The sequence below is a fragment of the Alligator sinensis genome, unplaced genomic scaffold, assembly GCF_000455745.1.
Source record: "Alligator sinensis unplaced genomic scaffold, ASM45574v1 scaffold38_1, whole genome shotgun sequence".
Classification (NCBI taxonomy): domain Eukaryota; kingdom Metazoa; phylum Chordata; order Crocodylia; family Alligatoridae; genus Alligator; species Alligator sinensis.
In genome coordinates, this window is record NW_005842179.1 from 887,182 (window position 1) to 908,230 (window position 21,049).

General features: G+C 45.4%; 2 protein-coding genes across 2 annotated transcripts in view; one reads left to right on the plus strand and one right to left on the minus strand.

The window, feature by feature from the left end:
* The window catches only part of RWDD1 (RWD domain containing 1), a 17,149-nt gene extending 6,407 nt beyond the window's left edge, over nucleotides 1–10,742 (minus strand). The window contains exons 1-3 of the mRNA XM_025207036.1: nucleotides 10,677–10,742; nucleotides 6,692–6,822; nucleotides 2,045–2,188 (exon numbers count right to left, since the gene is read on the minus strand). Of these exons, the coding sequence (XP_025062821.1) occupies nucleotides 2,045–2,170 (126 nt within the window). The 5' untranslated portion in view covers nucleotides 2,171–2,188; nucleotides 6,692–6,822; nucleotides 10,677–10,742. The remainder of the gene's footprint in view (nucleotides 1–2,044; nucleotides 2,189–6,691; nucleotides 6,823–10,676) is intronic.
* A 4,872-nt stretch (nucleotides 10,743–15,614) lies between these two features.
* TRAPPC3L (trafficking protein particle complex 3 like) overlaps nucleotides 15,615–21,049 on the plus strand; it is a 56,241-nt gene continuing 50,806 nt past the window's right edge. Inside the window, exon 1 of the mRNA XM_006026156.3 lies at nucleotides 15,615–15,685. The gene's annotated coding sequence lies outside the window, so the exon portion shown is untranslated. The remainder of the gene's footprint in view (nucleotides 15,686–21,049) is intronic.

The following is a 21,049-nucleotide window of genomic DNA, read 5'->3' on the forward strand; positions in this document are numbered from 1 at the left end:
CATCATGCATGGAGAAGCCCCAAAACCAAAGCTCACACAATGTGTGGGATTTCAGAAATACAACACACTTTGCTGTGTTAAGGACAAGGGAAACTCAAGAATATGAGTGGAAAAAGACTACAAGTGATGGGATAGAGTCCTAAGCCTTACAGCTCCCAGCAGAAAGAAGCAAGGACCTAGTGATGGTATCTACCATAACATAGCCTGAGAATGGAAACAGCAACACTAGAGGCAAAGAGAAATAGACTAAATAAATAGTGCCTTCCTCATTCTGGATGTCAGGGTGTGGAAAGCTTCCTCTTTAAGTTGATCTACCCAAAAATAGGTGCACAGCCAACTGCCCTCTCCTTGGTAGACTTCACATTAGGAGGGGAGACTAGCAACAATGCTTCAATTTACAATAGCTGGCACACTCCTCCCAGGCACTGTCAGACATCTATCAGTGCAATGCAGCACGCTCTAGTATACCCTCCTCCAGCTGCTTAAGATAGGGGCAACAAAGACAGTGGCATAAAAATTGGTTATCCTACATTGGCAATCAGTAACTAGATTGAACTTTAACTCCATCAGTGCTACTCAGGCAGTAAACTAAGTAGAGAAAGCAGAGAATCTGCCCCAGTACTTTTAAGCATTGCCAGAAACCATCATACTTCCAGTAAAACTCAGAACAGTCCAATTTTTAAAGTGCAGTATTAAGTTAGTAAATGCTCTAGTGAGTCAAAGTTTAATTCAATTCGTAGCTAATTCAGGAATTTTAAATATTGCCTTTGAATGGAACATCTGGGATAATATCATTAGTAAATCAACCCTAAGTGCCCATATCACGGGTGACAAAAGTTACTTGGCTCCTCCTCTTCTCCCAGGCTGGTCTGGACTGCAGGACTCCTTGCAAGCTGGATCTGGACCCACTCCCAGCAGCTGGGAGAGTGGTGTTAGTGTTTATTAGGGGTGTGCAAAGCGGGCCCTATTCAATTTGGATTCAGCCCGAATCAGGGACACTGATTCAATTAATTGATTTGGATCACTGTCCCCGATTTGATTCAGCCAAATCCGAATCTGAAGATTCAATGCCAATTCGGAGAATCAGTGATTCAGTCATAGACAGTTTTACAAGTTTTTTCTACATACCCTGAGGTACCAGTGTGGCTTGCGAACACTGTGATGCTGGGGCAGATGAGCATCCCACATGAGAGAGAGAGAGAGAGAGAGAGAGAGAGAGAGAGAGAGAGAGAGTGTGTGTGTGTGTGTGTGTGTGTGTGTGGTGAGGGGGGGCGAGGCGGGGCGGGGCGGGGCGCCCCCCACGTGCTCAGAGGTGAACCAGGAAGTGGACCAGAAGTACTTCCGGTTCACTTTCAGGTCCACCGGGGAGCATGCTGGGGCCCCCCTGCACTCCCCCAGCTTGACGATAGGCTGCGGGAAGACCCCAGGTGCCCCGCCCCCACCCCGACCCAGGAGGCACCAGTTGCCAAGCCAGGGGGACGTGGGGGGAGACCCACCACACACTCCCCAACAGGCCCAGAAGTGGACCGAAGTGCTTCTGGTCTACTTCCGGGTCTGCTGCCAAGTACGCTGGGGAGCTTCCCGCACTCCTGTGGGACACTCCATGTGCCCCAGCATCGCAACATTCGTGAGCCACCTGCCACTTAAAGGTATGTAGAAAAAACATTTAGGGTCGTGTCTATGTCCAAATCGCCAAATCTTTCCAAATCGATTTGGAGAGATTAAAGGGTCCTCCAATTCGATTAGGAGATTCAGGCACCGAATTGGGCCAAATCAAATCGGGGCCAAAGCTTTGCACAGCCCTAGTGTTTATCATCACAGTTCCTGAGCCACTTTGGCAGAATTAAGCCCTGCAGCTCCATGAGCCAACATTGCTCACCCCACTATTCCCCAAAACACACCCCTGACAGGGCTCTCTACACTGGAATCTGGGGTCCCAACCCCAAATTCTAGGCTTCTTCAGGATCCAGATAACAGTTTGGTGGTCTGTGTGTTTGATGCCCCCGAGTTACAGGAAACCATAAATGGAATATACCACACTCACTTTTTCTGCTTCTTCTGCTTCTCTTTCTTTCTGTTTCTTTTCTTCTTCTATTCTTGTTTTTATGTGATCTACTATTTCATTTAATTTTTCTTGTACAGCAGACACTAGAGTGAAGATCATTACCATCCCCAGGTTTTCTTCTACCTGTAACATAAAAGAAGGACGTTTCAGAGGTTTACTAGTTCAGCTCTTTATGAATAAGGACATACCTTACGCCCGCTTGGAAAACATTATGCTTAGACCGGCAGCCATGGAAGTCATATTATTAAGCTGCCTTGTGCCAGTTTAAAACAAAAATGTTTGCAAAAAAATATATATTTCAGAGGTTTTAGGCCAGTTAAAGTGATTCTGAGATAAGTATTGACATTTTGTTGTTCTCCTATTTCTGGGTCACCATCCACTCAGTAGATTACTGATACTTTCTTGGATCAAAGACAAAGATGAAACAAACAGGATCATCACTTTAGGTGCTAAAACCAGGGTGGCCTGGAGATAGTGGAGGCCAAAGGCTTCTTTTCTTGAATAGTGTATTAATTGTGAAACCCTATATACATAGGCTAGGGAGGTGCATTCACCTTTCCAATAGTAAGGCAGCAGGTCTTAGCACAAAGAGGATTGGCAAGGTGTTGCTAACTTAAAAAGCATTTACAAAAAAAGAACAGAGAGTTCTAAAGCATGAGTTAATTAGTCACAAATCCCTGGCAGACGCTAGTTTCTCTTCCACAAGCCAGTGAAGGAGAGAAAGGAATCTCTATGAACTGTTATCAGAACCAAGGATGAGAAACACATGCTAGGATGGTTCTTCTAACAAAGCTGGCAGTAAGGCTCTGTCTTAATTTTAGTTTCTTAAGTGCAGCAAAACTTCTATATATTCTATTCGACTAAACATACAACTAATTTTCCTTTAGTAGGAAGTCTGAAAAACCAGGAACCTTTATGCTAATCTGTTGAATTCAACTAAAGAAAATTCTGCTAAGTAAGGGTTGGGAAATATGGGAGAAATTAATGTGCACAGTCAGCATTTTTACACACAGTCAGCATTTTTGTGGGTATGAACAGCCATTCATTTCTCTAGCTGGAAATTTCTGGGAACTTCTGGGGCAATCCTTTCTGGGGAGCAGCAGCTGCTCCATTCCTTCCAGTCCCCTGTGGGCAGTGGAGCTGTGGGGAAAGGTTGTCTGCACTGAGAGGGAAAAGGAAGAATTAGTCTGGGGAAGCCCAAGGAACAGCCATTGTTCCTCCCCTCACGGTCTTCAGCAGGAGAGGGAGCAGCAACGCAATGCTCCCTGTGAGCTTCCCAGACTGGAGCCCTACCTGGGCTGGGGAAGGCAAGGGGGAAGCTGCTGCTTGATTCCTCCTACTGAGCATACTGAGCAAGAAAAACTCTAGCAAAGGGGAGATCTTCTAGGTATCAACCTCAAAGATCTTTCTCCCAGATAGGGCATACTTCCTCTGGAAGAAAGTACATGAACACTTGTTCACTGGTTCTCTACCAGTAGAACAGCAATTCTCCTGGCAGAAATATAACGCCTGTATCTGGCCTGTTTCAAGCGTTTATGAACTGTGGACCTTGCAATAGGCATCAAATTTATCCTACCATATTCATAGATTGTGAGGCTGGAAGGGACCTCGGGGGATCACTGGGTCCAGACCCCCTGCACCAGGCAGGAAAGAGAACAGGGTATCAGGTGACCCCAGGAAAGTGACCATCCAGTCCCTTCTTGAAAATTCCATGGTAGACGATTGCACCACCTCTGAAGGAAGCCTATTCCACAGTCTAGACCCCATGGCTGTAAAGAAGTTTTTCCTGAAGTTGAGTCTGAAATGGTCTTCCAGGTGTTTGTGGCCATTACTCCTAGTTTTCCACAAGGGTGCCCTGGTGAACAGTTGTTCACCGAGCCCTTGAGGTGTGCCCTGATGCAGTGGTAAGCCACTATGAAGTCCCCTTTCAGCCTTCTCTTTTTCACACTGAAGAGTCCCAGTCCCCTCAGCCTTTCCTCATATGGCTTCCTATGCAAGTCTCTGATCATACGGGCCCTTCACTGGACTCTCTCAAGCTTTACCACGTCCTTGTTGAAGTGAGGCGCCTAGTACTGGACGCAGTACTCCAGCTGTGGTCTCACCAATGCTGAGTACAGTGGAAGAATCATTTCCCTAGTTTGCTTGAGATGCATTGATTGATGCATGCCAGGGTATTATTTGCCCAGCTGGCTATAGCATGTGCCAGCTCATATTCATACTGTGGTCTATTTTCACCCCCAGGTCCCTTTCATTCATGGTGCTGGTCAGTTTGGCATTGCTAAACCTGGAGGTTTGTAAAGATGGAGCACTTTACATTTCTTGATGTTGAGTTTCATTTGATTCCGATGTCCCCAACCTGCTAGCCTGTCTAGGCTGCAGATACAGGTAGACCTATCTTCAAGCATGACCACACTTCCCCCTAATTTGGTGTCATCCACGAACTTGACCAATGAGCTCTTCACTGCCCCCCCTCCACAATGTCAAAAGATGATAAAGATGTTGAAAAGCACTGGACCAAGTACTGACCGCTGAGAGAGACCACTGGCCACTTCTCACCAAGATGACAGAGACCCGTTCATTAGAACTCTCCGGGTCCTATCCTGCAACAAGCTCCCTACGCACCCAACTGTCTCAGTTAAACCCACGGTCCTCCAATTTTCTCACGAGAACATCATGGGATAGTAGTAACCAGATCAAAGGCCTTTTGGAAGTCAAGGCATACAATGTCAGCCTCCTCTCCCTTTTCCAGGTGGCAAGTTAGCTGATCGTAAAAGGAGATGAGGTTGGTAAGACAAGACCTGCCCACAACGTAGCCATGCTGGTTGTCATTCAGAATCCTACCTTCTGCAAGCCTACTGTATATAGACTCCTTGACGAATTTTTCCAGGATCTTCCCTAGAATAGAAGTTAGGCTGATTGGCCTATAGTTAGCATGGGTCCTCCCTTCGTCCTTTCTTGAAGATGGGCACAACGCTGGCCTTCTTCCAGTCTTCAGGGTCCCCTCTGGAGTACCACGAGTTTTAGAAAAGTTTCACCAGCAGTCCCATGATGACTTTGGCCAGCTCCTTCAGCACCCTTGGATGACATTCATCTAGTCCTGTTGACTTATATACGTTTAATTTCTTCAAATGATCACACACCAGTTGTATGGTAATAGTAGGATGGCAGTCATTCCTACCCTGCTCATTCTGTACCCACTCTGGCATGATTTTGCCCTTGGCCCGGTGAAAGACCAAAGCAAAGTAGTTATTCAGGAGTTCAGCTTTCTCCCGAGTACCGGTAACCAGCTGTCCTGAGTTGCTGAGCAGTGATCCCACGCTCCCATTTGTTTTCCCCCTGTTCCCTATATACCTAAAGAAGGACCTTCTTGTTGTCCTTGCCTCCCATTGATAATTTTAGTTCAATTGCCACATTAGCCCTTTGAATCTGTTCCTTACAAGTGCAGGCCATTGTTGTATAGTCCTTCTTGGGGCATGCCCCAAGCTTCCATTGTTTATACGCCTCTTTCTTCTTTCTTAAGAGGACCGTGATTTCCCTGTTTAGCCAAGAGGGTTTCCCAGTCCTTTTGTTACCTTTCCTCCATGTGGGAATGGACTTCCTTTGTGTTTTAAGGATCGTGTCTTTAAGGAACGACCACACTTCATGCACTCCTTTTACCTTCAGCCCCTGGTCCTATAGTCCTTTCCCTACTAGTGACCTGAGTTTGTTGAAATTTGCAAATTTGAAGCCCAAAACTTCAGTCCTGCTATCTAATTTGTCTGCCCTGAGACAGACAGTGAACATGATGATTTTATGGGCACTATCACCCAGGATACCTATTTTTATGTTGGTCACCAGGTCATCCCCCTTGGCCAGGACCAAGTCTAGAATAGCATCATCTCTGGTTGGCTTGTACACCTCCTGAGTCAGGAAAAGCTCTTCAATGCAGGTCAAGAAGGAACGCGATCAATCCGACTTGGCTGAGTGTTCCTCCCAAGAGATATCTGGATAATTGAAGTCAGCCATGACGACCATGTCCTGTGATCGTGTGGCCTCTGCCAGTTCTCAGGCGAACTCTGGATCAAGCTCCTCCCTCTGGTTTGGCGGTCTGTAGTATATACCTACAGTTAGGTAGGTATATAGATCTCTTATTTAACATGATCAACTAAATCAACATTTCACTGCCAGTTTCTAAAGCTTTTATATACATATATTTTTATGTAACTGAACTCTCTCTTCTTATGGCATGTTATTTGCTTATGGTATTTTATTTGATACAAAGTGAGCAAACTTCTCTATATAAACAAATACATAAACACACAAAATTCAAGCTGCTAAGTAATCTAGACTGTATATAAGGAAAGAAACTAGCAATGAAATATTGATCAAGTTGACCATGTTAAACAAGACAGACAGATAGATAATAAAATGCCATAAGAGTTCACTTTATATATATAATTCTAAATCGCTTAGCAACTTGAATCTGGTTTTCCAGATTCAGTGCCAGTCAGCCCCTACAACAGTAAATAAAATATACACTTTCTGGTTGTGGTGAATGTCAGAACTTAGTGTCCTTGGTTTGCCTCTCAAACCAATGAATGCTGAAATGCCATCAACAGGAGTCTATACATACTTGTATTTCCATACCTGTTGCTCTAGTAGCTTTAATATCTCTGTGACATCATTATCTTCAAGATTATCTTGGGAGACTATTTCATAAAGTGGAGTTTCATCTGGATAATTCTGTCTGTATGTAAATTTAAGGGTTGTCTGGACAGCTAGGGTATATAAAAAGAAAGAGGCAATCTTAGCATAGACTACTTCAAACTTCATCAGTATTAATTTTTAAAGCTTAAATCTAGTGCATTAACCCACAATATAATTTAAAATACCAAAATTAATAACATAATGGAACTTTATAATGTAGGAGTCTTAACTTATGCCAAAGTAAGCGTCAGATGTCACATATAACACTTTGCATGTATTGGCTATTTATACTTGTTTTAAAAATATTCCAAGTTACTTTATCATTTTTATCTTCAAGGAACTTCTGAAGCAGTAAGCAGTCTGTGCAAAACTGCAATGAAATACTGAAATTGTGTAAGCAAAGCCACTTTTTAAAAACTGAGGGCATTATAATGTGGGGACAGATCCAATAGCATCTAAAAGCTGGACAACACAACACTTAATTTGTAGATGCCTGGTGCAGATACTCTCTATAAAATGTAGAACCAACAAATCAAATCCAGAAAAGTTGAGACACTGGGAGGAGAGCAAGCACACACAATCTAGAGCTAACCTACAAGGAAACCCCAAGGAGAAGGGTAAATTACTGTATTTACCTGAATTTAAGATAACCCCCCCACCCCCCTAAGATTAGATTATATGAATACATTTCCAACTATAGAATCTAATTATTGGAGGATCATCTTAAACTCGTCTCCCCCCACCCCCCACACAGTGGGGGGGACAAGCAATAAGCAGTAACGGGGCATGCAGTGAAAGGGTAATGAAGGAGGCAGCAAGGGGGAAAGTGGGGTGGGGGGGAGGCATAGAGCTTGCCCCCTGCCACCTGTCCCCCTCCCAATTACACCCCTTGTGTCTGCCCTCCCCAGCCTCAGTCCCCACCCTTTACCTGTTTTGTGCCTGCCTCCTTCCAATTCCCCACTCTGTGCTACTTCTGCCCCCCACAGCCTTATGTCTGCCTTCCCTATATTTTTGTCCCTAACACCAACTGCCCTTCCACTTCCTTCTTACCTCTGATCTGCCACTGGCAGGCTCCACCCATGCTGCAGCCCAGGGCACAGAGCACAGCTCTAGCATGGCACTGTAGCTACAGGGTCATGCTCCAGGCTGCAGCAGAGATGGAGCCTGCTAGCACAACAGCAAAGGTAAAGGAGAGTATAGCAGGCAGGGAGGGAAGTGGCGCATGGGTGAAATGGGGTACCTGAGGCCCGAGGCTGCAAGGGAGGCTTGGTAGTGGGCACAGAGATGGCAGGGGATGCAGGCAGTTGGGGTTGGGGCTGGAGCTGCAGCAGCTGCCTATCCTGTGCTGCCTCATATTCGATTGCAAGACAAAGAGCTTTTCCTCCCTATATTAAGCGGGGAAAAACCTCCTTTTTAATTGAATCAATATAGTAAATGCCAGGTCTCAAATGCTTTACTCAGGATGGTGGTGTCCATATACTCCGAGTCTTTAGCTCCAAAATGTCCTGAAGGTAAGTGCACAAGCATTTGCATACAAGTCCTTTTATTTTTTGCATGTGGCCCTAAAATGATTTGCCTAGGCTAAAAAGTGGGTCAACATAAAATATAAGGTTAGAAGCTAACTGCTGACCACAATAGAAAACCAAGAGTATTACTTGTGCCAATCTGTGACAAAGCCTATTTATACAAGTGTTTACTATGCAAATACCTTAGTCAGTACCAGCATGATAGTGAGGTACCAAGTGACTACAAACCTGTAATATGAAGAGTCTGAACAGTGCCCAGCTGATTAAACTCAGAAGCTTTTTGGAGTTGTGTGGATTTATGTCGGAGTAAGTTATTATGTTACACAGATTGTTGTTTAGTGATTAAAGGCCTACTCTTGCTCTTTTCGTCTTTAGTGAGAGCAGCATTATGCCTCAGAGTAGGGCTGTCCAAGCCTACGAGAGTTTAAAATGCAGCCTGTGAGGCTTATTGGCACAGCTCTGGAACCCAGGAACTAAATGCTGCCACTGCTTTTCTTCCTCCACGCTTGCTGTTGCTGCTGGCAACTCAAATCAGAAAAAGGGCAGGGGAGCAAGCAGATTCAAAGATTCATAGATGTAAAGGGCTGGAAGGGACCTCACGAGATCATCAGTCCAGCCTCCCTGCGTTTGGGGAGGAAAGACTGCTGGTGTCAGCTGACTTGAGCTAGGTGAGCACCCAGATATTTTTTAAAGATTTCCAGAATAGGTGATTGTACCATCTCTGGGGGAATCTGTTCCAGACTCTGGACACTCGAACCGTAAATAAGTTTTTACTTATGTCCATTTATCCCATGGGTTCTGGAGCTGTGCCAGTAAGCCACTGCCCAGTCACTGGAGATAGGTCATCCAAGAAGCCCCATGGTCCAGATCTGGTCTCCAGGGCTAAGTACAAACAAAAAGCTTGAGGCTGAATCAATTCAATCTTTGCAGGTTAATCTAAGCTGCATAGAGTGAATGGATAAGCAAGTAAACAGACATTTACTTTTGACACTGGAAATGCAACCACATGCCTGCGGTGGCCCAGGCCAGAAGCTGGGGGGTGCTAGAGCATGGCTCCCTGCTGGGCTGGAGCAGATCCGTTGCACCAAGGCTCGTCTGCCCACCCTGCACAGAGGAGTTTGCGGGGGAGGTACAAAGCATCCTGGGATGGTGGGGGACTGTGAGTTAACTTAAATCTGGAGGGGATCAGGCACAGAAGTTCAATAAACTGATTTAATCGAAATCAGTTAAGACTGATACTACACCCATCCAGATTTATCTTAAATCGGTTCTGGCCATTTTGAAAGCAGCTTATGTGCACTGAACTTTTGTTGTGTTACAGATTTGAATCACTTTCCAATCACTTATATCTGTTTGTATGTAATTTCTGTCCTTAGCCCTGGGCACAATAAATTGGACAGCCCTGCCCTAGTGAAAAAAATCCTATGCTTCTGATACGGACTATAAGTTATGCTCTTAAAATACCAATCACCAAGGAATTGCTCCAATTAAACAAACAGAACATACCAAGAGTCAGAACACCCAACTAACAGATGTAGAAAGAAAGAAATTGCAAACTCTCCCAGCTCCCTCACCCTCTTTTCATTCTGTCTGAGTTATCTGTACAAGTTTATTTGTTTTGAGGCTGCTACAACAGCTTTCATTTCTGATACCATGCTACCAATCGTATTCGCATTTCTGAAAGTTAGGCCTTATAACTGGCCTACAACCATATTCGCAAGTCAGCAACTGCATTTTTAATCTCAATATCCAAGTCAGAGGGACATAATGATTTTTCACAAATTACTGCAAAATATGCCCCAAAAGTTTCATAGTTGTAGGGTTGGAAGGGACCTGAGCAGATCATCAAGTCCGACCCCCTGCCATGGCAGGAAAGAATGCTGGGGTCAAACGACCCCAGCAAGGTGACTATTTAGCCTCCTTTTGAAGACCCCCATGGTAGAAGCAAGCACCACTTCCCTTGGAAGTTGGTTCCAGATCCTAGCCGCCCTGACTGTGAAGTAGTGCTTCCTGATATCTAGCCTGAATCTACTCTCAGTCAACTTATGACCATTATTCCTTGTTACTCCCAGTAGTGCTCGGGGGAACAGGGACTTTCCCATTGCCTGCTGGTCTCCCTTGGCCAGTTTATAGACAGCCACCAGACCCTCCCTGTCAGCCTTCTCTTGTGGAGGCTGAACAGGTTCAGGTCTCGTAGCCCCTCCTCGTAGGGTCTGCCCTGCTGACCCCTGATCATGCGAGCGGCCGTCCTCTGGACCTTTCTGAAGTTGTCCACATCCCTCCTGAAGTGTGAAGTTGTCCACATCCCTCCTTGAGGTATACCTTAGAAAACAGTGGACAGGTACAAGAGGGAGTACTTTGAAACAAAGTATGTAATTTTTAAAAAATTATACACTTACTTTCATCATTCTCTCCTGCTTCAGATGTCACAGTTATAGTGAAACACGTTGGGTTTTCTGATAACACTGTAAAAAAAAGTCAATGATACAGCTTAAGTCTGACACCTTCCCTTCACAATCATATCAATACTTTACTTCTATCATACTTTGCTTCATTCATTAGAACTACATTTCTAACTGTAAAAGGGGCTGAAGAAGCCCTTAATATAACGCACAGTCTTTTCCCCCACTGTTGCCCATACATTAAATATCTGGAGTGCTTTTCTAATACTAGTGTTACAAACATTACCATTCTAATGTAAAATTTCTGTCCACCAAAAGACAGCAAAAACACATTGCAGGTCTAATGATTAAGTTATTCTCTGTGAAGCAGATTTTTTTTTTTTTTTTTTTTTTTTTTTTAAGTAAAAAGTATATCAGGCTGCCAGCTTGTCTTAAATGCAAATATTTGTTTTAATTTTATGTAGGATTGCTGTGCATCGTTCTAAGAAAAAATAGATGTTGATTTCTACTTTAAGAAAGCTCCAAGAGTGAGAAGTGCTTTCCAAAACAAAGTGATTTCTACCTTGAACACTGTATTCCAACATGCGTGATATACATAATTTAATATATAAACTGGCTTAAAATTGCTTGAGGTGGTAAAGCGAGGCCCTTCCTACTACCTAAGTACTGAACAAGGGACACGTGTAGAGAAGAGGTAACACAAGGAGACTCTGTGACAACATTGTGTAGTCTGGCAAGGAGGCACACAATTTGCAAACCTAGTGCTGCCAGCTCTTTGCAAGGTGATTTCAGATGAGCTTTAATCCACAACTGGAAGTAATAGCCAAAGGAAGTCTCTGTTACAACTCTTAGTCAACATTAGCCAATTGCCCTCAAGAATGATGGATTTCAAAGGAGTGTTTGCATGGCTGGCTCGGAAGGGTGAGTGGGGGCCAGAGGAGGCAGCCATGTAAACACTCTCTCCACCAGCCTCCATCGTGGTGGCTCTCTCCCCCACCTGCTTCTTTCTCCTCCCCTGAGCAGTGGGGCTTTCGGCCCCCCCCCTACCCTCCCTTCTTCCCTGCCGCCTCCCCCTCCCTGCCAGCTGTTGGTAATAAAAATTGTAGGGTGCATGCATGCTTTGGAAACCCCAGCCCAACAGGCACAGGGGGTATCAGGGCCCGGTGGCGAACGGGGCACTGCCACCATGACCTCGCCCCCTTGCCTCCCTCGCCCCGTGCCCGCGTAGCCAATCACCGCCCTCTTGACAGTGCATGTGCAGTTGACAAAGAGTGTTACAGACAGACTGAGCTCCTTATATATATATATATATATATAAAATCTTTGTTGGATGGGTGGGGCAAATTTCAGCCAGTTATTCAGAGCTCAGATCCTGAATCTCTCTCTCTCTCATCGACTCTGAATATTTACTCTCATAGTCCTCTTTTTATGGGTTTGGGTGGATGGCAGTAGTGTCTCTAATAAGGTGGTGCAACACAAAGATGTGTTGGGCAGAATCATTACACTTAATGACTCAGCACCTTGTCTTAACTGATAATCAATGCATACCCCAACATCAAGCCAAAATAACCACAACAAGATTTTGGAAGATTAAAGCAAGCAGAGAGAAAGTTACCCACTGGGTTGTCTATATGGGATGGGTGACAGCACACACACTACTCCACAACTCCTGACACTCTTCAAAGGATCTGGCAGCACCCCAGGGTGTCCCAGCTCCCTGATGGAGAATCTTTGGCACGCAGCAAGTTTGAAGAAGAGTGACAAGACACCTGGAACTTCCTATGCAGTAAGAAGTCTATACCATCTACAAGATGATCCTGAGACTGCTGGATCCTGAGACACAAGCCCTAGCCATTTGTTTTGGCTAAGAGCAGACAATGGGCTTGGTTCATCTCATCTCTCACAAAACTTACAGACTGACAAGCCCACTGTCACACATTAAGGACCTGTGAATTATCCAAATTATTAACACTTTGCCTTGGAACATTAGTGGCTAATTTGACTTAATTGCCATTTAAGATTTATGTGCAACTTGCTGTCTCAGACTAGTATGCATGTGAATTACAGACCGAGACATCTTGCATGAAACGTCCGCTTTTAGCCTCATACCACACCCAGCCACCCAGCCACCCACCCACCCAGGTGCGCGCGCCTTGGTGCGCCCACCACTACTGTCACCAGGATATGACTTGTACCAACATAGGCACATCCCAGCCACTGACACCTCAGGCTTAAATACCAATGAAATCCAGTTAGATGCAACTGTTCCAACATGATGCCCTAATTCAAATAATTCACGGGGATCTCATGTGGGGCAATGGGCTCGTCCATCTGTAAACTCCATGTCAGGTACCAAACAAAACCTTCAAATATCCACTGAGCCAGTTTGTCTCTTTTTACCCAGAAACACTCCAGGGTCCAAGACCTGACAAACATCCCCCCATAATGGTAAGGATGAAAGATCTATAGCTTGGTGCAAGGCTGCATCTATGCCTCGCACCAACACAGATGCAACCCAGCCACTTACACACAAGCCTTGAAGACCAAAGTCAAATGAGCTGCAACTGAAACAAACTGAGCTAATACAAGATACATGTGCAAAGTAGGTATCACGTGATTAAAAACTCCAGCCAGCTATAAACTTAGAACACAAAAGTGTGTACTAACTGTACAGTTGGTTGCTATCAAACTCTAATCTGCATGTGTAGCAGGGTCTCCCCTATGGCCTGGGGCCCCAGGAGCAGACAGGGCTCCCAGCCACAGGGGTATACCACACCCAGCCTAAAACCCCAGAGTGAAACCCCTGGCAGATGTAATCCCTGGGGCTCAAAGGTTTCATGCACCCTTGAGGCTGGGAAATGGTGGCAGTTACATCTCCCAGCCCCAGGGATGTGTTGGGCTCCCCCATGGCTGGAAGCCCCTCAACTGTGTGGGTTCCAAGTTGCAGAACTTGCTCCTTGCTGGTGCAAGCATCTGCCCACCCTTGTACTGGCAATAAGACATGATTGGATCTAACGTACGATCCCACAATCGCACCTCTTGCAGTGCATGTGTAGCGCGGCAGGAAGCACAATGCATTCAATTCCACCACGTCTTTACCTGTACAGATAGAAGGGACCTCAGGCTAGAAATAGAGAAGGAAGCCTGGACCAGGTGACACTGGGCACTTCTGACTCATTTCCCTGGGCCAAGCACATGCGGCCCCCTGCCCTGCCCCGATGGCATGGCATTATTGAGGGAAGTAATTTTCCCCCTCTGTTCAGGACTGGTCAGGTCACACCTGAAGTAGTGTGTCCAATTTTGGACCCCCCACTACAGAACAGATGTGGACAAGTTGAAGAGAGTCCAGCAGAGGGCAACAAAAATGGTGAGAGGGCAGAGGGACATGACTTATGAGGAAAGACTGAAGGAACTGGGCTTATTCAGTCTGAAGAAGAGAAGATTGTGGAGGGGGGGATTTAATACTAAAAAGGTATTCTGAAAGGTGGTTTCAGAAAAGGATGGAGCTAGAACAGGGATGATCAATTATTTGGGCCTGAGGGCCACATAGGGAGCTTTGGTGACCTGGGTCACCACCCCTACATGCAACAACTCACCAAAACTCCGTATGGGGCTTGGTGGGTGGGAAGCAGTGTTCGAGAGGGGCAGGCATGATCCGCTCCCTGCACAATAGCTTCTGGTGGGGCTGTTCCCAGCAAAGCTGCAGCCACACTGCAGCTCACACTGGGCTCACACTGTCACCTGGAGGTGGAGGGAGCTCAGCAGCACTCAGCCAACTGTAGCCGCAACAGGAACAGCCCCACCAGAAGCTGCGCACTTATCAGGGCCCATGCCAGCAGGGCTGTTCTGCTCCCCTTGCCTCTAGCTGTGGCTGATGCTCCTGCCTTGGCCATACCGCTCCGAACAGAGGGGGCAGCTTCAGCCAAGCGGCTCTTACCCAGCGCATGGGACTTTGGCGCTAGCTCCCGGCTGCCTTCCACTCACCTGGCACAATGAGCAGCCACCTGAGGGTGGGCAGAGTAGGGGGATGGCGGCCTGGAGCCAGATCCACCCACCTGCCATATTTTGCCCACTGTTGAGCTAGTTCTCAGCAATGGCAGGTGACAGAAGGAGCAATGGTCTGCAGCATTGGAAATTTAGGTCCAATATTAGGGAAAAAAAACATCCTCAGCAGGAGGGTAGTAAAGCACTGACTGTCGCAGGTTCCCCAGAGAGGTGGTGCACTCTCCATCCTCAGAAGTTTTCAATATGCTGCTAGACAAAACCTTGCTGGGATGATCTAGTCCGGGCTGGTCCCGGTTCCAGCAGGGGGTTGGGCTAGATGACCTGGGGTCCCTTCCAACCCTCATTTTCTACGATTTTCTGAAAAAATTAATTGATTTCTAAAAGGTGACTAAAGCAGTTCCTTCCCTGGCAGGTGTAGCTGCATTGAGTCCGCCTCACCCTGTGGACTCCCGCTCTGACTTAGCGGCAGGGGTGGCACTCGGCAGCCTCCTGGGGTCCCGTCAACCCTCCTTGGCTCCGGCTGTACGAGGCCACGTCCGCGCGGGGCACGCTCCCCTCCCGCTTCCCGTCCATCCCCACTCTCTCCCCGCCCAGCCGGGACGCGGGGGCCAGGCCAGGCCAGGCCCGGGCCCCGGGGGGGGGGGGGGCGGGCGGGGGGGGGCGCCGGCCACAGGGTGGGCGAGGGGCTGCTCCCCCCTCCCCCGCCATCAGCTTTTCCCCAGGCCACCGTTCGCGCCGCGCCGCGCCGCGCCGCCGGGGCAACTGTCTCCGCCAACTGCCCCCCTCGGGGGGCGCGTGGGATGCCCGGCGCGCGCAGGCGCACAAGGCACTCCCCCCCTGGCCAGGCGCGGGATGATGGCGTAGCCGTTGGCCGGGGTTCGGCTCCAGGCCGGGCAGGCGCAGAATAATGACGTAACATTAGCCGGGGCTCTGCTCTGGGCCGGGCAGGCGCGGCGTGATGACGTAGCGAGCTTCCAGGCGCTGCTGCAGTCTTGGTCTCAGTAAGTTGTCGGGCTGCCCGCTGGGGGCTTGTTTCCAGCAGAGCTGCCAGGCGCGCGGTAATTACCGCATTTATACGATCTTTTCAGCCCTTGTAGGATGTAGCATCACTGGTAGTAAAAGTGTTCAAAACGTACAGTCCTTCTTGAGGCAGCCAATTGGTGCTGCATATGCAGAGCCCAGGTCACCCTCAGGGAGGGTTAACCGACTTCGGGGTTTGCCGTCAGTACTTCCTTATGGCCAGGGGTCCTGGTTTTCTCCAACTTGAATGCCCAATTTTCGCTTAAAAGAAAGTAACTCCACGTCCACATTTTCCCGTGATTAGAATGAAACACCACTACTGTATAGGTATAGATAAGAAGAAACACCACTAATACATAGGTATTTACAGTGGTGTTTCATTTTAATCACAGATTTGGGGGGTTGGCATTAGGTCAGAGACATTTTTCTTTAAGGAAAAAAAAATTGTGTGTGTTCCAAGCCAAATCAGTTCCAAATTCATGAATCATTCAAGAACTGTATGTGGCTGTACTAGCAAACATCTTCCACCTGGGACTTCAGATGTTTCCAAATCCTTTGGCAAGCATTGCAGGGCCAAGCCCAGAAGTTTAGGGTTCGGATGCCCCCAGGTTTTGTTTACCCTCAGCCATATGTCTGCAGGAGCAAGCTAGGGAGGAGTCTCCCAGTTCCATAAAGGTCTCAGAGCCAGCTTCCAGAACCTGGATGCCCCCTGGGTTTTGCTTGCCCTCAGCTTCATCCTATTTGATTCCCCGGAAGGGCAGCCAGAAAAGACCCAGCCTCAAAAGCCTTAAAATAATCATTGTGTAGATCCTATTGTTTTTTGATGGATTAAATGTTCTCAACACCCAGGCATCAATGACTAAGAAATCAGGCAGAGGTGATCCCCTACAGCAGCATTAAAAAGTGTGTCAAAACTTAGTATTGTACTTGGTATTTTTTAAATTAGTTTCTCTTAGACATACTGCGCAGTAGCATATGGCAGCACAAACTATACTAATATGCTACTGTATGGTATTATTAGGAGACTTTGCAGTAGCATCACTAAAAAAGCATTTGCTGCCGCTACTGTGCAGTAACTCTCATTACTGTATATTTATTTAGTACTTGATTATAGAAGTACTAAATTAAATGTGAAGTAACTAGCGCGCATTAATGAATGTGTAGACGCACCCACTATGATGTTAAAAACTCTTAATACGATTTGCCTATAGAAACAAAATATTTGAGTAGGCAAAATGGCTACACCAATGTATCTTTAAAATAGTTTAAAATTGATAACCTTTACAGACAATTCCACATGAAGGAGCAGAGTATTTGTTAGACTACTTGTCAAATGTGGGTGCAAACAAGTCTGGAGTCATGCAGATGTCAAAAGACAAGCCTCTGCAATATACAGGTCTGTGTCATTGTAGTGGTGAACATACATACACTTGACAAGTCAAATATAGAATATAATATCTGCAAATATACAAAATACATGTTTGCAGCATAATATTATAAATGTTATGCCATAATTATTCCTGAATCAGGAATTAATGAATTCATTCAAAGATGGAGGCAGGGGCAGAGGGAAGAAGGAAGAAAATTGTACATACAAACGAGGTTTGATAAAATAGCAAAACTCAAACACTTGTTTATTCATTGGTAATTTGGTTTGGCAGATATATGAATTCTACATCATAAACCCCAATGTAGAATTTCTTAAAAGTGGCTCCATTTTTTAATCAAAACAAACCATTACCAGGCCAACTTCCAAACTTTTATCAAACTCAATTCTATCACAAACTGATTCTACTATTAACACTATGGAAGGAAGTGCATTTAATTCTGCATGAGAGGGTGCAACTTTTGACAAGAACTATTAGAGAATATGGACAAATTATTGGGAGTGGGATGGACAACACTGATGTTCTGCATAGAATAACTTAAGGTAAGAAATGGCCCTGTACTATTAAAAGCAATTAGATAATTGGAACTGAAAGCTTTCAAAATCATTTTTGTTGGCTATATGAGAGTGATGCTGGGGTACATAATTGCAGAAAGCTAGCAAAATATCAATACAGCCCTCCAAGTTTTCTGCAAGACTTTTCATGTTCCTCATATGCCAATGTAATCTCTATGTTCTCTTATACCATTGTGCACATAAAGAAAAACAAAATATATATATATATATATTTAAATGTGGAGACCACCTCTCTCTCCTTTGGCTTATTCAACTTTCAGCTGACATAAGTCTTGGTTCTTTCATCAAAGCAATGATACTTAGAAGGACACCATCAATTTAAAAATAAAAGCAGTACTGCATCTCTCTTACTGCCAATATTTCCCACACTAAAGTTTTGTGGCAAACCACTACACTTACCTCAGTTTTAATTTTTCTTCTTCTTCCATTACTGTTTAAGAGGACAGCATGGAAACAATGAAAATGACAATAAACAAATTACTGTCAAAGGCACAAAACAAAGGAAGGTTTCCTTACTAATCTTCAGTTAAGAAATCCTAGATGTACTTGAGAAAAATTGTAAAGTAATTTCAAAAATAAATAAATTATTTCAATTTGGTATCCCTTTAACTGAGGCTTATGAAGAGATCTGCAAGCTTCAGGCAGCAGTACAATTACAAAAGTCTTATTTTTCTTATTAGTGGATTATTTGAGGCCTTCCATTAAGTAGAATTTCAATAGTATTGGTGGGGTGGAGGAAGTTGCTTAATTACAGGTGAAAGTTGTAATAGTAAGGCCCGCTTTTTGCATTTCTCAATGTATATTTTTTACCACTAGAGTCCATAGGTTTCTGACTGGTGCTTATATACACACACGTAGTAATTTAAACCTATGTACCAAACTCATGAATGAGAACATGAGTGTGAGGCCCTGCTCCCAAACAGATTTATGGCACATTTTCTTAATTAAAATAAATAGGAAGTCTTCTTGCTAATTAAAGCGCCCAGTGCCACATCCCAAAACACATGTAAAGATTCCCCTTGAGTGTTTTAAGTTAGCTTTAAACTTCTTTGCAGGATTCAGGTTAATTTCAAATTTTATTCAAAATTTAATTTAATTTATTTTAATTTAATTTAAAATTAAGTTAATTTAAAAAAGAATTCAATTAGGAACCATTTCTAAGGCTGCAGAGGCAATCTACCAAGCACAGAACAAGCAACTAGTTTTTTGGAGGTATTTAGGTGTTGCTGTGCTCAGTGTTACAATGATAAATCCCTAGGGAGCCTGTTACCTATTGGGACCTCTTCTAAAAGTAAGCATTGATACTCCACTTACAAGTGTATGGGGAGAATTAGGTATCTAAAGAGACTTGCATAAACCAGTCAATAAAGTGGGAAGCCACTTAAGATAGCCAGGCATTTCAGACAGGGTGCAGCAAGCACTACCACCCCTGAACTCTACATCAGTAGTTCTCACCTTTTTGCACTCAAGGCACCCCTCCATAACTTGTGAGTTGAGTGCCATCCAGTTTCACAAATGAACACATATATATTACAGTGCTTACCTCCTTGCGGAGGGCCCAGGCAGTGGGGGAAATCGAGCAGGGATAAGCCTGAGCTTGTGCTTTTACGCTCATTGTCTCACACCTTAAGGCATCTTTCAAAAGATCTTACAGCACCCTAAGATGCCACAGCACCCTGGCTGAGATTCACTGCTTTATACATACCACAGTGGCTGAACAATGCTTTTATCTGGAGAGAGAGCAGCCATTAGGACAGGCCTTTGGTAGCAGGCAGACAGCAGTTTCACGTTCGAGCTAACACTCTTCAAACAAAAACTTTATAGGGGCTAAGATGGTATCAGACCCCAGTCATAGGACCTCCTCTTTAGAAGTTATCCTAAAGGCACAAAGGGCACATCCAGACAAACATGGATGTGATGTCTTCAGTGCCTCAGAGCTATTCGAGACAATGCAAAATGTACGTGGTGTATGTGCAACCATTCGCTGCACTGCTAATTTACAGCACAGCACCAAAATTTGACACCAGGAGATTGTCAAGAAAAATACTGCAAAAAAGAAGCGCCGTGCATGCAGCAGCAAGGCTTGCCACTAGAAACAGAGCCTGACCATCCAGAGCCATGCTCTAGGTGCTAGCAAGACTCCATGCAACCAGATCAGCACCAGTGCTACCCCAGGTCCCTAGGACCCCAGGTAAGGCTGCTGGGACAGCACAGTTGCTGGCCCCAACCAGCCTACTGCACCAGGATAATTTGGCATGCACTGGAACATGCTTGCAGGGGCATACCCTGGGCAACAAAGCAGAGGCACAGATCTATATTATTTGTGCCGTGGTAAACATATGCCCCTGCATTTGGGGATATGCCCAGTGAGGAAGATTTAAGAGGTCCCTTCCAGTCACATGCAACTACAAACACAAGTCCCATCTTCATACTAGTTAGGAGTTTAGGGGCAAAATAACCATGTCAGGAGGTTGTTCCAGAACTTTGCTCTTCTGTGATGGCTAGAAAATGGTATTTTGGGGGGGGGGGGGTTGTTTTTTTTGTTTTGTTTTTTTAAGTAAAGTAGATATGCATTGGCTTGTAGGTAAAGTAGATATGCATTAGAATAATGGTCCAAGGCAACACCAAGGGTTAATTGATTTCTAAAAGCCTGGTTGTCTCACAGTTTCAAAGTCTTTGAGGCAGACAGGGATAGACACACAGGCTGGGAAACTGTAGGCATGTGCCACGCTGTTCCATAACATGAGATAGGGTGGCTCCAGCTCTCAGTGCCCAGGCGCAGAGCCCTTGAGATCTCCGGTTCTGAGAACAGACCATATTAGGAGATGACCAGGAAAGCCCAAATTAGGATGCGTGTATGCGATGGGCTTCTGAAATAAAAGGAATATGCTGACAGAAGAGAAGTGGACAGTATGACAACTACAGAAAGACCAATCAACAATGTCCATGGATGAAGAATCATCAGGATGGAGAAAGAATACAAAAGGGATTTCAGAGCCATAAAGGGTCCCCGAGAGAGGAACCTAAGGCACTGTGGACAGAGGGCATACCGCCAGCCTGTCATCCACCCCACTGGGGAGCAGGAGAGGGGAGAAGAGGGGCTCAGTTCCTGACTGCTGACATCTGACATTCAAGAGAGAACCTCTGAGTGAAGCTCATGTCCTGGCCAGACATACCGTGACTCTCGCAGCCCTAGGACTGGTAGATATAGAATTGCTTGTATTATTCTTACCTGCTATCACTTTGTATCAATAAAATTTACCTATTATCAAATGGAGAGGTCATGGTCAGTCTGAAGGTTTGGGTCTGCCTGGAACAAGGTATCTGGGTCATAAATCCAGTGTCAAATTCTGATGGTTGGAAGGCAAAAAGAAAACACAAA